The sequence below is a fragment of the Orbicella franksi genome, chromosome 3 (genome assembly GCF_964199315.1).
Source record: "Orbicella franksi chromosome 3, jaOrbFran1.1, whole genome shotgun sequence".
NCBI classification, from domain to species: domain Eukaryota; kingdom Metazoa; phylum Cnidaria; class Anthozoa; order Scleractinia; family Merulinidae; genus Orbicella; species Orbicella franksi.
The window spans coordinates 4095218-4108537 of NC_138147.1; the positions used below are offsets into that span (position 1 = coordinate 4095218).

A 13320-nucleotide genomic window follows, 5' to 3' on the forward strand; every position below is an offset into this window, starting at 1 on the left:
ACAAGAAATCTTAGATCTATCTTTTCACCCCTTTACATTACATTGTTTTACAATTTAGATTCGTGCAATTATCATAGCAGCCAATGACAAACTATTGAATTAAAAAAAATACAAAGATAAGGAAAAAATTTAAGATGATATCGAAAAAACATAATGGTGAGGGGGCGGACCAGCTCAATGGGGGAGGGGGTGTTTAATCACAACCTTATTCGTACAACGAACCTCTTTACGACCCTTTACGAGAGGAGATCCTTCAGATGAGGAAGGGTGTCTGTCAAGTGAAGAAGCTAGGTTTTCAGCAAAAATGAATTAAACCTTTAAAACCAATGGTGGAGTGTTTTAATAAGTAGTAAACGCAGAGCACGAGTTAACCTCGAGCGCGAATTCAGACCATGTGAGCTTCAGTCACGCGTCAAGTTCAACTCGGCGGTCTGGTTTTGTTTGTTTTTTGTTTTTTTTTCTTTGGTTACATTGGGCTGCTAGTAAAATAAGGAACGTTGCAATGGGTAAAGGAACTCAGCGCACAGAGAGCCTTGTTTGGTTAGCTTGAGAAGCTCTCAGGTCAGCCTAAATTGCGCTCTGGTTACTACTAAAATAACTCTAACTTGACTTTTCTTCAACTCTCTATAACCGTAAGGGTTTCAGACGTTTCACATCGTGCAACCCTCACACTGGTAAGAGCTACAACTGCTGTCGAGTCAGTGCTACCTAAGCTAACCGGAGAGCCATTTGGTAAACCAAAGCGTCGTTTACGCCAACAGGGGTGCTACTCAGGCGAAATCAAAATAAATAACAAAAAAATCTACGTGGACTCGCGTGACACCGTTTCCCGTAACGCTGTTACGCGTTTTACTTACAACTGCAACATTATGTACATATCTAAACAAGACTGAGGCCTAGAGGCCTTAACGCGGATGGTTTTTAAGTTTGCAGTGATCATCATTGGTTTCTGTGCGAAGATACAGGCCCAGTAACGAAATTAAGTGAAAAAGGTGAATGTTTTTTTTCTAAAGGAAAGAGAAAACCTTAGTGTTATTATTCCCCCCCCCCACCCCCACCCCCCTTCTAAGGAGATGCGCTTATCAATCATGGACTTACCTGCACAGCCTCGGGCCATTAAATTTTTGCGGCAAAACGTCTGGGCGTTTTTTTCTGTGCGAAGATTTGTTGGGCAAAATTTCCAAGCTCCACACAAACTGACAAAGATTTGGCTTTTGTGACAGTTCCCTTTTCCTTTATGCTACGTTTAAAACAGGGAAAGGGAAATCGAGGAATGGGGAATAGAGAATGGGGAATGGGGAATAGCGGCCCAATTACTGCAAGGCACGATTTCACAGGCTGTAATAAATATCTGTGTTCTAGTCGAGCTAGTCATTCGTTCAAGAGCTGCGGAACAAGGTGAAGAAACAAAACACTTAACGATGTAGTTTTTCACTCTACTCAAGTGATGATGTGTCCTTATTTGTGTTTATTGCAGAGTTACAAGTTCTTATCCTTCGTTAAATTAGAGGCAGAAAGGTAAGAATTTATTCCCTCCACCAGACACAAACAGTGTTTTGATATTTTCCTGAATATAAGATAAAGGGAGTGGTTCTTGAGGATCGCTATTTGTTAATTTTAGTTAACAGGCTGTTCTGTGTTTTAGAAAGCGCAATCATGTTTCCCTCCCTGGCTTCTCAAAGACGCTTGTGTTTTTACGCGCTCGACTTTTTGTTCCTCTTACTGACAGAAAGAGTTTCTTTTGAAAGTGGGTCCCTAGGTTAATCAATCGTATCCCTCTTTACCGATTTAATTGCTTATGTTCCCCGTCAGTTTTATTTGTAACCGGTCAGTTCACTTGTTGCCAAAACCAATAGAGCCAATGCTTTCTCCTATGATATGGTTTTCCTCCAACACGATTTGTTAAGTTTCTTTCCAACGTCAACAGCTTCTTGGAAGAGCACAACGTTATTCGCAATATTTTTCACTCACGCGATTATTAGCAGTTTCAGAAGAACTCAGTTTTCTATTTTGTTCGCGCGAAAATTGAACACCAGATTGGACAGTAAGATCTCACCTTACCCACCCGTTTTATGCAGCCCTTTTTTTGTCGCATTTCGCTCGTCGATTCGGGTCACAAGCAATCCTCAGAAATGTCCTTTGCACAGTCGCTACCCAAGATGATCGACTATACCTTATTATAGGAAATTAATGCCTCATGAAGTGAATCCGAATTTTGGTTGACGATGATGATCAAGAGAAGCGAACACGGCCGCTGCGCGCTGTTCAATAAATTATGAGCCGGAGAAATTCTGTTACTAGAGTTTCATAATGTTATTTTTTTAAATCAACAGCGATTTTTTTCTGTGGTGTTTTTAAGGTTCGCTGCTTTCTTCTTAAGCAAAACGCAAATTTAAGACGGCAATTTTTTGAATGAGCGAACGACCATTGCTTATATAGCCTACATCTCATTAATCCCCTACATATACCTACACAGCTTACATCTCATTAATCCCCCACATATACCTACACAGCTTACATCTCATCAATCCCTCACATATACCTACACAGCCTACATCTCATTAATCCCCCACATATACCTACACAGCCTACATCTCATTAATCCCCCACATATACCTACACAGCCTACATCTCATTTATCCCCCACACATGCCAACAGAGCTTTCATCGTATTAATTCCCAACACATACCTACACAGCCCACATCTCATGAATCCCTCACATTTACCTTCACAGTTTGCATTTCATTAAATCGTTTCTGGAGTCATTACTCATTATATTCAGTGGTTATCGACTCATGTAGAACCAAGTAACCTTAAGATATCTTGGAACAAGTATCGTTCTTCAAATTATCCGTTCACTTGCCGTGCGTTCAGCCGTTCGAACGGATACCGTAAGGAACGTTTTCGCGTGAGAGGTCACATATTTGCCGATGCATTTTTGTGGTTGAATCGGCAGAGTTCTTCTTTTAACGACGCTTTTAGGGTCGAGAAAGTAACATTGGCGATGTGCTTACTTCTTTTCACGTGGCGCCCGATTGGTGAAAAAATTCTCCGTGGTGCGTGATTTAATAGAAAAATTCAGTGTGATGCGTGATTGGTACCCCACCTTTACCACCCTCTCAATTCCCCAATGGCTTCTCTTTAAAAAAGGGAAAGAGAAGAAATTGTTAAGAATTCAGGTCTATGATGGTACATGCGTAGATGATAAGCCACGTCAGTTCTCTAAATCTGGATCATGAAATGGAAAAAAAAGTGACAGCATGTACAAGCTGCGGTCATGATTTTATACAAGCCGTGAGAGCCAAAAAAAAAAAAAAAAAAAAAAAAAAAACCTTTTCCAAAATTTTCAGGAAAATATCTTAACTCGAACATGGTAAAAATAAAAATGGCACAATACATGTAATGCAATCGTTCTATTGACATAAAATCAAGGTGGCCACAATACTGTAAACTTCCTCCCGTCCCAGAAAAGAGCGTTTTCACATGACATCATGGCGGCGGTTTGCTCTTCCCCAAGCAGTTAACCCGCAGAACAGGCGGATCAGCTGGGCATGGGCAGAGCGAGAAATGCGGCACACGAGCGCTGAGGGCGAACACGCACTCCACGCTCGTGTATTGCGTTTCGTACTCTGCCCCGTTAATCCGCCTGTTCAACAGGCTTCCAACTGCAATGGTAAAATTTCTGTCCTTTGGTCCCAGAATTAGTTCTATTCCTAAGAAAAAATCTCTTTGGTAACATTCGGTAACGTTTATAGAGGTTATATATGACCACCAAGTAAACGATCTATTAGTGGGCTAGCACTGCTTCTGGTGTAGATGTAGACCGTTCACAGCCCTATATTTTCACTTATTTTTTGTTTAATCGTAGAACTCGCGGTTAGAATCGCGAGAGAACTGGACGCCAACGACAAACGGGAGACTTGACGGGGTACGGGGTGAGGACAATTCGTTTAGCTTGCTTCGGTCGCATGCCCGCCCCCACCACCTCAAGCTTCACGCTCGCTTTTTCCTTCTCGTGCGTTGAAAAATAAAGAGGCTGTGAACGGTCAAGTGTAGATGAGAATGAAGTTCGCTTTTATGCATTATGGAGTGGAGCAAAGTGTAATCATACTCTAAAAATGACAGAAACTCAGTTTCTGGTTTAATGTTTTTGTTTCCTTAGGATTCCTGTGGCATTACTTAGGTGTACAGTACTAATCTTAATTTTACATGTAGGCTATACGATAAATAAAAATTGAGTAAATGTAGTCAGGAGATGACATAATCGATAAAAGTGCTTTTTTTGTCACTGACTTGTATATTTTAGCAAGACGTTTCGGCTAACTCTTAAACCTTCATCAGAAGGCTTAAGAGTTAGCCAAAACGTCGTGCTAAAATACATAAGTCAGTGACAAAAAACGGCACTTTTATCGATTATATACGATAAATATTCAACATACAAATACATGCCACGCTTCCTGGCTGTGTTGCCGCCTGGGCGTTGAAGGCAACCTATAAATACATTAATAGTTACCTCGCCTTTGGCGAATGATTGTTAAATATATCCCAACACCCTATAAATTTATAGAAATATATTGCTTTTTGTGTCAATCAAACAAAAAATAACCGAGGTAAACTACTCCGCATTTGCCTTCTGAGTTAAGCAAAATTTTCCTCCTTCCTGCATGCTCAGCCAAATTGGGTTCTCCGTCACGAAATCAATATTTTGAACTATCCTTACCCTGAGAACATGGCCAGGATCAGCAAAAATGCTTTGATTAGGGGCTCGTATGACCTCTCAATTCGACTCTTTAATTAAGACCGCAATTTCGGAGCAGCCAATTATTGGCAAGGTATAATTATTTTTTTAATAAATAAAAATGAAGACATAAGAACAAAAAGTAAAGATATATGCATAATTGGACTCATTATTAACCTATTTACGAAATTGAATTAAAAAATAAGGATTTTTTGCGATAATTTTCGAAACAATATTAGGACAAATCCAGCAAAGTGACAAAAACTGACAACAGCTCAAAGAAACTGATCAGTGTAAAAAGTACACAAGTGCCGGGTTTATATCGACTCTGTATCAATTTGATAGCATTACCTCGCGAAAAGAATAACCAATAGGCACGACAGAAAATTATAGCTGTTTTATGCCTACTAAAGTGACTTGAGGAGCTTTTTGCAAATGCACTCTGCGAGCCGGATGCTGTTCGTTTCTCTTATTGGCTACAGAGTCCTATTCCCCGTCTGTGTCCTTTGACGCATGTGCAGTGTCCTCATTGCTATTGGCTATTGGCGTGGATTGTTCAAGCTTGTTTACAGGCGCAGGAGTTAAAGTCTCGTCATTTTTATGGGTGTCTGTTTTCTCCGAGACGCCGTGAGCAAGCTCTTCACCATTCTCTACTTTGTACTTGTTGAGCTCAGGATCACTGATTATCGTGTTGTCCTGTTTGTTCTCTCCAACGTCGTTTTCGTCATCAGTTGTTACCGCGTTATTTTGAATTCCGACTTCACCATCTTTTCCGTCTTCGCCCTTTTGCGTGGTTTGCTCAGCGTTGTTTGGTTCCCGAGTCTCTTCCACACAGCCTCCAGACAGTGGTGAACCCGTAAGATCGTTCGCGCCGACTTTCTCTTCACTTCCAATCGATTCCAAGTGTAAACCGTCGTTCACTTTCTCAGCACTGTCACTCACCGAAGGAGGTCTGTTAACAGCAGGTCTCCAGCACATTAAGGACAGATAAACGGGCATAATACACAGTCCGTGAAGGAGACCGAGCACGACAATGCCGAAGAACATTCGGAAGAATATCCGGAAGATCTCCGAAGCGGCGAACGCCAGCACGATCATGCCGAGGAAGGTACTGAATCCTGCAGCCACAAACACAAACAACAGTTAAAACTCACATAAAAGACACAGTGCGCCTTTCACAAACTAACAAAAGCTACCTGAATGGAAATATAGGAAACGTCGTATGCATATGTTCAGGGCATAATACAACAGAATTAATGACAGTAAAAATAATAATAAGAATTTAAAAAATCACTTTATTTAAGTGTCACTGTATTTATTTAGTACAAGCTGTTCTAATTGGGGACGCTATACATGAAGAAACAATTCAAATAAAGGATATGATTACAAGTTATCTCAGTGTGGTCATTGACAAATTTGTGAGCTCCCCATTCGTGAACTTATCCTAGAAATTAAGTTAACACCAAGAAGGGTTTACATTGATTAGTTTTACTCGGTCTGTTCTCATCTCTTTTGCGACTGTTTACAAGTTTTACAATAACTGAGAGAGTTCTCGCGTGCTCATCGGTCAAGAGCCATGGCCAATGAAAGCAAAGAAAATGGAACCATGGAAAAATCTGATCGATCTGTGAAACATTCGTTAAACGTTAGTTCTGGAAATTTTGAGGTCTATCTTGAAAAGTGTACGTCGTATGTAGCGATTAATGTTTTGATCCCTTCACATGCACCTGTTCCCTGGTCAGTGAATTCAAACTATACTGAGAATGTATTTTACTGGTAACACTAGAGAAATTTGGAAAGTACGAACCCAAGGTTGAGTTTAAATTGAAAACATTTATCTAAGCTTTCTACAATGCTAAATAAAGCTTCTCTGATAGGATAAAAAAGCTGACGTACCTCCCATTAAGACACTCGCACCCACAGTGCTCAAAGCTTCCACTACTCGCTCACTGGCTGTTAACTTGGTTGACGCGACGTACGCATGCGCAATGTGCGCGCTGTAATCGACTGCGAATCCAATAGCCATTACGAGGTTGATCATGGACACGGTGTTAAGGGACACATTCCAGATAACCATCAGCCCAAATAGCTCGCAAATTAAGGCTGCAAAGTTGAGCACCACCAGTAACGCCACAGTACAGTCCACCAGAAAGGGGCTTGTGACAATAAACACCGCTAGGCCTGCGATTATCAGGTTCCTTATTGTCTCCGTTGATATTAAAACATACTGTTCAAAGAATATAAACGGTCGAGTGATTGGAAAGGCATCGAGTTTGGACTTTTCTGCGATGTCATCTCGGAGTGTAAGCATGGCGTTTTTCTGGAAGGTGGAGCTGCCGTCACTCTTCATAAAACCGAGGACACGAGAAGCTTGCAGCTTTGTGCCGTCTTCGGAAAACTTCAAGTCTTGATTGAAATAGGAAAAGTTGGAGATGCGAAGAAATGCCTTCAACTCGGACAAAAATCTAGGACCGGTTATGTCCTTCTTATACATCTTGGCATACTGAGAAAATGAGTTCATCCAAGACAGTGATAGTTCCTTTCTGAAATAAGTATTGCTTGTGACTATATTTGTCAGCTCTCTGATCTGTTCCTGGGTGGAGTCCAGCTCGTAATCAATATCGCTATTCTCCACGATGCTCACCGGAATGGACACATCAAAATTGTCTTCTTGAGCAGTCAAGAATCGCTTCAAGTAGGTATCATCTTTTGCCAGGATTCGTCTATCAAACGCTTCTTCCACTTGGGTTACTCCGTATATTCCAGCACCAAGCAGCAATAGCGAGAAGCATATGACCACACATTTCGTTACAGGATGGGTCAAGAACTTACCCCACCGCTGCATGGCCCGATTTGAGGTCTGTGGACGAGGTTCGTCCCAGGCTGGCGCGCCCTCCTTTGGTTGAGGTGCAAAGCAGAATGGTAAACAATCTCTGCGGCCCGATTTGATTCTTTTCACTTCATATGACATAATGGCCACGAAGAATGTCACAATCATGAGAAATGAAAAAGTGACTGTCAGCGCAGCGTAGATACAGAAATACCTGAAGAAAACAAAAAGTGGCGTTTTACTTCGGGTAGACATGTAGCAAAACTAAAAAAACACTGACTTGAAGTTGAATTCAATTAAACCTTGCCGACGTTTCCTATGTCATTTAAGTGGGTACAAATAATACAGCTGCCAATTTTGAATGATTTCTTTCAGTGAACTGCCAACCATTAGAAGTAAGAACACCAAAAGCCCAAGCAATCGTGGTTAGATTATTTAGGACCGTACAAATTAAAGGAATACACGAGGGAATGAAAATGAATGGAAATGTAGATTTTCAGGTGAACGAACTTCTAAAAGGTCCAACCCTGTTGCACGAAATTTTCAAGATGCGTTCAAGGGAATTGTTGCAACATGGAATTTCTCTAAAGAAAATTGCATCATCTAGTACAATTACGCAACAACTCTTATATTGCCGCCAATATAATTAAAATTTAATCTCACAAAAGACGAAAGAGATATTTCATCTGTAAAGGCAGTGAATAAGCTATTGTAGGTTCCTCGTCCTGCATATTCCTGGCTTTGGAGTTGTAACTTTGAGTTGTCAGAACCGTTCTCTTAATGTAGGTATGGTGGCATAATTCACTCCAACTATACATTTCTGGTCTAAAAGTTGTATTGGCAATGAAGAACGAATCAGGGAGGCGCTTTATTATCCAAATTTCATCTATTTACCTGATCGCTGGAAACGAGGTGGAAGTGCTCACCGCGAACGCTACCAAGTCTGTCACTGTTGTCATGGTAACAGTTGCTCCCGAATGTTTCATAACAGCCTTAATTGTTTCGGTCTTTGACAGTTCCCGTGGCTGTCGATCAAGCTCATCCACCATGATAAACATGTCATCGATACCGATTCCCAGAACCAAGAATGGCAAGACTCCCACGATACTGACGAATGGTACCCGAAACCACATGGAGAGGCCAAGCCCAGCCAAAATCCCCAGGGCCACTGCAAACACTCCTGCATTAGCGAGCAAAGAGTGACCGGTCAGCGGATTCAAGAACTTACCAAGTATGAAACAAGCGAAGGTGATCATGAGAGTGAAAGTGATTGAGACCCAGCTGACATCAGATCCGCTGCTCTCAGCGATGGCATCGTCCAGGCTTCTCTCACTTGAGTAGTGGACTTCAAAACAACTGAGTTTGCCCACTAAAGAGGCCACTTTGTCGATGAAAGTCTTCTCCCAATCAATAATCTTTTCGTTCGTTTCGTCGTCACTAGGGTCACGGATGAAGTACACCATTTGCAGTGCTTTCGCCTCGGTTATGCTTCCACCTTCTCGGTTGGCATCACCAAACATGCGGTTGAAGTTGTACCAGAATGGACGTCCATTTCGCATCAGCGCCGTGTTGTTGTACGCTTTGTCTAGCTCGTGTTGAACCTGCTGGAGGTCTTTACCGTCTAACTTACTCTCATTGAACTGCGCAAATTCCAGCGCGTTAATCATCATACATTCGTCTGGTGACTTGGATTTGTTTCCTGCCAGCGTGACACAGAAGTCGGAATAAGATTCCAATCCAATAACCGCGTTGTGCGCTTCAAAGGCCTGCTTGAGACACTCAGGGGCAAGAACATTGGGATGATCAGAAGACGCCACCAAAAGGACGATTTCCTCTCGAATCTTAACTCTGAAGTATTTCTCAGCGGTGTCTAAATCTTCAATGGACTTGCTGCTTTGAGGGATGAAAAGTTTTACAGTTCTGGTTTCTGATTGGAACCAAACAAATCCAACGGAGCACACACTGACGAACACAAGACATACTTGGATTGTTATGAGAGGATGTTTGGCGATTCCTTCACCATAACAAGCGAAGAATCGCTCCAAAAGACGCAAATACCAGCTGCAGAAAGACGACCACACAAGACATGGATTGAATCGGCGTGGGCAGCAACAGCTGAAATCACAAACATTCTAGATAAGAAAGGTATTCTTGACATTAAAATGAAACACACCAAACTCCAAACTTGTACATGGATTAACTCTGAGAAAGAGAGGGATTTGAAGACAACAGAATCCTCCAGAGTGTACTCCAATAGGGCGTTAAATACCTGTCCGTTAATAGAAAGGCACTGGTTAGGTGAGACCCATGGTGTTCAGAAATAAAGGATCAAGCATTTTGCAATCAATTTTGTCTTCCCTTCTCTCGCAGATTTCGGAAAACAGTTTGCCAAGTTTCATGCAGGAGTTTTTCATAAATTGTATTAAATGAGTTTATGCTGATTACGTAACGGTGAATTTTGTTTGCAATACTGTACTTATAGAAACGTTGCCAGTTCCTAACTACTTTTAGTAGTGTTCCTTTACACCAACAGTTTGGGTAATATTGAACAGCGTAGCCCCCCTCTCTTCTTTTTGCTATTGCCGTTTCTCAAGCTACACCCAACTAACTGAACGCCTGGAGGAGGCTATGACTGGCAGAGCTTTGGGTATTGTTGACTGGCAGAGCTTCCAGCTGTTCACCTGAAAAATTGTTTGCAATCTTCGATTCATGTAAGGCATAAAACCCTTAGGGTATTTTTTCTTTTGGGTTACATTAGTTGGTAGTTAAACCATTCCAAGAATTTTCATCATTGAGGCTTTTTTTTAGCTCAGCTTATCAACAATTTCTGTGCTTACGTTCTTTTGTAATCGAATTCTCAAATGTAAACTTCAACAACAATCACGTGGCAATTATGCTTTTCACGGTTTATCGGTTCATTAAGTTCGAAACACTCAGAAATACAGCTTGTGACAGATCCGGAGGCGATCTGCCGTGTCTCATTAGTTTATAGCAATTGCCAGTCTTTCCAAGACTTAACCGGAAAGGTTCGGAAAGTGTAATATGTAAGCAAATGATTCAAAAATTCACGTTGTTCTGTCAAAGGTGAAAACGATACTGGGGATATTTTAGTACAGTAAAAGACGGAAATCCTGAGTATGATCTATACAATGGGCGACCACAAGTTGATTTTGCTTTCACTAGACAAATTTGAAATCAAATATGAGCCCTTGAAATATTTACGTAACGGATCCTGTTGAATAGGCATAATTCGCCCCATAAAATGATGAAAATTTGGGTGAAATTCTTATTAAAAAGCAAAGTGAACGTTGCACTCATCAAGAGCATCACTGGAACGACAAACACTGCATAACTTTGGTTTATCTTAGGCTTGAATAAAGATTACGCTGGTTAGACCAATTCCCATAGAAAACTGGATGGGTTGCAGGTGTTACCCAACATTCACTTCAATTTGTGATTCTTGTTTTCATCATTCTTCATTTCGTCTTGTTAAAGCATTTGTAACTAACCGAACAGATAAAGGACTCTAGGTTACTTGTTCTCATGGAAATTTTTAGCTCGATAAATGCATGCATGGATGAAACGACCAGAAGCGATTTACATCGCACGCTTCCATCGCGCGCGCGCTTCCATCCAGAATTTTAGTTTAGCTCTCGTTTTCAGTTTTCTCTCCAGAACAAAGAGGAACAACTATTGCAATCCATCCCGTTCGCTATGGGATTGGCGTTACGTAACCTTCATTCACGTCTACATATAAGATCGCCCCAGTTCTGCTGCAGTTCTTTTACACTATGGCAATGACGGAAAAGTTACAGGGTATAATATTAATACAATTTTGCCCTAAATCATGTATAATTTCCTGCAATGTGGACAATTCTAAGTGAACTTTTAATTGTCTTCTTTGATACAAGAATTAAGATTTTATCCAGGGAAAAATTAAATATGATTCGATTTTTTTTTCAGTTTTCCCGTGAAGCGCTGTGTCAGCTGTAGCCTCATTGGTATATTTGCAGGTAAAGGACTCAGTTTTGGCATTTATACACGATTATAAAATGAAAGTTGAAGATGACTGATTATGCAATCGATCGGTTAGTTGTTTCGGTAAAACACGCCGCAGTTAACATTATTAAATACTTCAGTACGCGCAGTACTTCGCAATCATTTTCATTTTTGGAGGGGGGAGGTATTGAGTAGATTACAGGCGACTTCGAGGAATTTTTGAGGGCTTGAATTACATCTGACAGGGCTGAAATGTGACGTACAAATTGAACCTTACTCATCGGTCAACCGGTGATTGCCTGTTCGCCAACACTCAGCTCTGGCCACACGTGGGAATTAAAATCAAACGTTAAATCTCCTAAAATGACATATTAGCAGATACCTCTTTAAGTCGCTGGTCGTTTCCACGACCTCTTCGGCCGGATTGGAAAATGTTTCCTTGCTCCTTGTAGTCATTGACAAAGCGTCGACAAAACTGTTTTATGGCCCAATGAATAAAACAGCTGAACGGTTTTCACTCGAAAAAACAGTCAGGAAGAACCATTAGAAATCTTGGCTTAAGAGCTTGTTTTACCGGTTTGTCACCGAAGAAGCGAATAAAGTCACCATCTATCGCTTTGGTCGAACAGACCGTGACAGCGAACTGAATAAGAAATCGCTTTACTTCGAATGTTGTCATTAAAAACGGAAACAAAAACACTTGTTCCAAGAGTGTGTTGTGATTGGACGAGATGGCACGCTAATGACATTCATGAATCCAGCCCAGCTTGACGTAAGCCCGTATTATTGAAATTGTGATGCACGAGTAGTCTGTTCACGTTGTAAGGCGTTCTCACGGCAGCCATTTTGAGTTTATTAGTCCTAAAGGATTAGAATTTCAATATGTTGAAGAACCAAATACAGCAGCTATGACATCATGTGAAAACTGAAATTCTAGTATGGCTCTGAGGCTGGGACGAACAAAAAAGTTCTTTTGTTTTAGCCCTAAGCCTCAGCGCCAGGTCAGATATCAACTGCAGCACTTTCCAAATCCATGGCTTTGAATTAAACTAGTTGCTTTGATCGGCCAATAAAAGACCTAAAACTAACAAAGTTCTCTCTGATTGTCAGGGACACCCAAAGCTTTTAATCCCCTTCCGATTTTCTTGGGGGGATTGTCACCTCGAGCTTTCGTGACGTGAGACATTTAAAAGAGCTTTTCCGCGTAAAGAACGTTACAAATGCAAATATACATTTCACGACTTTAGGCGTGTAAATGAGATCGCTGCTGCGTCTCTTTTAAGAAAGAGTCGCGCGCTCAGAAGTAAACTGGCGTGATTTTGCTGTACATTTCATTCAGCTCGGTGCGTTTGCAAATGCCTTATGAAACCAGACTAGATAACTTTTAAAAGCAAATTGTTGCTTCTCAGATAAAAAGAATCTTTACAAAATCGTTGTTATAGACTAACGATTCGATCCAACGTTCTTTATTTACATGATAGCTTTAACTTTGTCGAGGCTGTTTCTTCTTCGCTACACGTCTTGGAATAAAGAAATATGGCGTTCAGGTAAAAATGTGCACAATTCTTGGTCAGCTCTTTGAAGATTTTGACGTGAAGTAACAGGCCCTTATAATCGAACGGGCGGGGAATTTACATGTCTAATGTCATAATGTATGCTTTTGCAGCTATAAGGGTTGTTGTGCGGAAAAACTCTAATGCCTGTTGTAACGGTCGTTTTGTGTCTCCAAAATTCGGAATGGCAATAGGATCT

The 13320-nt window shown here is 41.1% G+C and overlaps 1 protein-coding gene across 1 annotated transcript; it reads right to left on the reverse strand.

The window, feature by feature from the left end:
* Window positions 1-2254: 2254 nt before the first annotated feature.
* Window positions 2255-13007, reverse strand: LOC145480760 (patched domain-containing protein 3-like). Its single transcript, XM_081459085.1, has 4 exons — window positions 11951-13007; window positions 8464-9684; window positions 6636-7783; window positions 2255-5857 (listed from the first exon to the last, which is right to left on the reverse strand). Exons 1-4 carry the CDS (start codon window positions 12022-12024, stop codon window positions 5226-5228), a joined length of 3075 nt encoding a protein of 1024 aa, XP_081315211.1. The 5' UTR covers window positions 12025-13007; the 3' UTR covers window positions 2255-5225.
* Between the last annotated feature and the right edge of the window lie 313 nt (window positions 13008-13320).